Source organism: Lindgomyces ingoldianus (genome assembly GCF_010093535.1).
Source record: "Lindgomyces ingoldianus strain ATCC 200398 unplaced genomic scaffold BDR25scaffold_77, whole genome shotgun sequence".
NCBI lineage: Eukaryota > Fungi > Ascomycota > Dothideomycetes > Pleosporales > Lindgomycetaceae > Lindgomyces > Lindgomyces ingoldianus.
The window spans coordinates 6,316-9,843 of NW_022985238.1; the positions used below are offsets into that span (position 1 = coordinate 6,316).

At 37.1% G+C, this 3,528-nt stretch overlaps 2 protein-coding genes across 2 annotated transcripts; one reads left to right on the forward strand and one right to left on the reverse strand.

Moving 5' to 3' along the window:
- Nucleotides 1–418: 418 nt before the first annotated feature.
- On the forward strand, nucleotides 419–1,449 carry BDR25DRAFT_308182 (methyltransferase type 11). Its single transcript, XM_033690985.1, has one exon. The coding sequence runs from the start codon at nucleotides 625–627 to the stop codon at nucleotides 1,279–1,281; it is 657 nt and encodes a 218-aa protein (XP_033539499.1). The 5' UTR covers nucleotides 419–624; the 3' UTR covers nucleotides 1,282–1,449.
- Nucleotides 1,450–1,467: 18 nt separating this feature from the next.
- Nucleotides 1,468–3,298, reverse strand: BDR25DRAFT_363713 (uncharacterized protein; the record flags this gene model as incomplete). The annotated part of the gene is made up of 4 exons (XM_033696781.1): nucleotides 1,468–1,589; nucleotides 1,641–1,773; nucleotides 1,808–2,031; nucleotides 3,235–3,298. 4 exons carry the CDS (start codon nucleotides 3,296–3,298, stop codon nucleotides 1,468–1,470), a joined length of 543 nt encoding a protein of 180 aa, XP_033539500.1.
- Between the last annotated feature and the right edge of the window lie 230 nt (nucleotides 3,299–3,528).

Genomic DNA, 3,528 nt, shown 5'->3' on the forward strand with positions numbered 1-3,528 from the left:
TTAAATTTAACTTTAAACGCTATTTATTAGCCTAATCTTAAAAAATAGTAGTTTAGCTAAGTTTAAAAGCTAGAAAATTAATATCTTAATAACAGCTAGGTTTAGTAGTGTAGAATCTTTAGCAAGAATCTTTAACAAGAATCTTAAAATAGATATTTAAAACTTAGGATCAATTTTTACACTTAATAAATAAGGCGTTGTTAAGACATTAAGGGACAATTCTTGCCACTTTCGGTGAGTTTTGAGGCTGGCGGATGACTGGTGTTGGCGGATGACTAGTGTTGGTGGATGACAGGTGTTGGTGGATGACTAGTGTTGGCGGATGACTGGTCAGACATGTTACCATGCAAGGCAACAGCGATAGTCTTGGCAACGATTTCCCGCGACCCTCCACATTGTGCAATCTACTGCTCTACCCAATCAATCAAGCAGCAGACCAATCCGAGGTGACTAACCTAGCTTTCGAAAGCTCTGTTCTGGTTCTGAAACCTGAAACATTTGACTGAGCCGTTAAACCACAAAGAGCTCGAGGCACGGGTCCTGAGCAAGTCGTACTAGTCCATCTTTGGTCTTCGAAACGTGTTGTTTTGTTCTGATCTTGTTTGCATTATACCAGACACCGCCATGTCCGACACTCCTAAAAAAATTGTCGAGCAAGCATACGACCACGTTGCAGAATGGTACCTCTGCTGGGTCGAAAACCAGCGATCCCCTCGCGAGAGGTATACCAACAAGGCCCTAGAGAATGCGCCGGCATCACCACACATTCTTGAACTCGGCTGCGGTTCGGGCATTCCCATTACGCGCATGCTCTTAGACCGAGGCGCTCAAGTGGTGGCGAACGACATCTCGACTAAACAACTCGAAATGGCAAGAGTCCGGTGTCCGGAGGCGACGCTCATACAAGGCGACATGGCAGCTCTTTCCTTCGAGCCCCAGAGCTTCGACAGCGTGATCAGCTTCTACACTATCTTCCACCTGCCGCGAGCGGAACAGAAAGGCATGCTCTCCAACATCTGTTCGTGGCTCAAGCCCGGGGGCATGTTTGTTTGCAACCTCGCAACCGTAGATGAGGAGGAGATCCATGGGGAGTTTTTGGGCCACGGAATGTTTTGGAGTAGTTATGATGTCGAAAATAGCAAGGCGATGGTAAGAGATGTTGGGTTTGAGCTGATCGAAGCGGAGGTGCTGGAGGCGGGGGATGGGCAGTTAGAGGAGAGTGACCCAGACTATGGGGTTAAGTTTCTGTGGCTCGCAGCAAGGAAGGGGATAAGTAAATGACGCAATGGGTGGTCAAGCTAATGCGTCTACTACCCTGTACAGACGCTAGTCTTTTCACAAAAGGCATAGGCCTAAATTCTGTGTGATCTGAAGAAGTACTTAGATGGATGCGTCTTTGAGAGGCTTACGCTTGTTTGCTAAAGAATACTAAAGTACCCTAGATTATCAAACAAGACGGTCAATGATTCAGACCTCCGACAAGATGTGCAAGAGCTGCCACAATTGCAAGGGAAGTCGACTGACGCGCTTTTCACCATTGTGCGTAGTGAGCTTGGGGACCTCCTTCGTCACACCATGTTCCACCTTGACTATTACTGTCCATCCCTGAAGCCCACTGACGGAAATTTACAGCGCTGCACTGATACGGAAGGTGGGGAGACGGATCTTTTTGAGAAGACAATCGAGGCCAAGTATCTCAACTTTTGTAACCCAGACAACCCACTTCACTTCATGACCATCTGGACGACACGGGGGAGCGTTGCGAAGTTTTGCCTCATGGAACATCATTCCTGATACGATGGCTCACCCATTCATCAGGCTGAGACTCAACGCCCTTTCTTACGCGCTCAGCATGCTTGAATATAAGACAAAGCTTGTGAGCTCCCCCCTTACGAAATGATTCATCTTGATGGTCCATCCTTACTTTCCTTTTGTTGGATACACTCAAAGGGTCCAATTTCTTTCCGAAATGGCGGCCGATGAGTGCCCAAGCCGAAGCCAGCGCTTCCAACCGTACGTAATACGATTCGACTCGACCAAATCCGGGACGTTACGTCTGACTATCTTAGTACGTTTCTACTATATAATTAACATAAAGACTACTTACAAGTCTTAACTATAATAATTAAGAATCCTTATATAGCTTAACAACTTAGCAGAAGTTATAACATAACACTAAAATAAATATAATCTAAAAGAGCTAAAAGCTTAGAGTAAATTACTCTTTAATAAAGCTAGTTTTTTTATAATTAAAAAGCCTTAATTATCTTTTTAAAAAAGTAGTTTTTATTAAAGTAGTAAGTCTTTTTTTTACTAAAGAAAGCTCTCTTACAGTTATAAGATATACATAGAATAAAAAAGAAATTAAAAGTAATTTTAAAAAGTGTAAAGTAGAAAAAACATCTTACTTTTATTTACTATATAAAAAAATTTATAAATAAGAGGCTGTTGTTTTTAGCTATAGTAAAATTCTTTTAATAAGAGTTATAATACTACTATAACTTTAAGGTTTTTTACTACTTTTTATATAAGTAATTACTAGTAAGAAGAGAGATGTTTATAAAAAAAGTATTTTTAAATTTATTATTATAATAGTTACTACTAGGTAACTTACAACACTAGGGTAGCTAAAAGAAGTTATTTTTGTTAACTTTAGCCTTAGCCTTTACATTAACATACTGCTAAAAAATAGCTTTTATTAAAACTTTAGCTTTTTTATACTATAATAAGTGCTTTCTTTAATAATTTTTAAACTAAATAAAATAAAGTTAAAAGTTAAGTATAGTTATAACATAGTAATAAAATATAAAAAGTTTTAAAATAAACTTACTCTAGTATAACATTAACTTTTTAATACTATATAATATACTATTTTTAAAGTAAAAGCTTTTATTTTTATGCTTTACTTTTTTCTACACTTTATAAAGTTTATTATGAAAGTGCTAAAAATTAATAATTATTATTTAAAAAAACTTATACTTACTATTAACTTTAATTTTTTTAGTTATAAAGTAAAAAACTTTAAAAAACTTATAAAAGTAGTTTACTTTTTTTTACTTATTTTTAGTTATTACTTTAGTAAGAGTAGAAATGCTAAGTGTAGTAAAGTTATTATTAGTGCCTTTTTACTTTTAAATAAATATTATAATAGTTGTTTTAAGCTTATAACAGCATAATAGCATAAGATATACTAAATACTAGTAAACACTGCTGTAAGGCCGGATGTCCCAGAACGGGCCAGTATGGCCTCACCTGACCTGTTTGGAGGTCGTATGACCTGTGCTTTGTATATAAGCATAAATTCTAACAAGTAAAGCTTAGCAGCAATTTGTCTCTCTTATAATACACTTCTATCTTTCTTTAAAAGCTTGCTCTTAGTGCTATCTGTGCTACTTACTATTTTATCTTTACATTTAAATTACTCTATAAGCTAGTATACTGCTTAAGGGCAACATTCCTATGTAATAGTGTTAAAGCAAAACACTAGAAGAGAATTAAATGCAACTAGCGCTTAAAAATTACCTAAGA

Coding starts and splice junctions, on each gene's coding strand:
- BDR25DRAFT_308182 (XM_033690985.1), top strand. CDS start 625: ATGTCCGACACTCCTAAAAAAATTGTCGAGCAAGCATACGACCACGTT.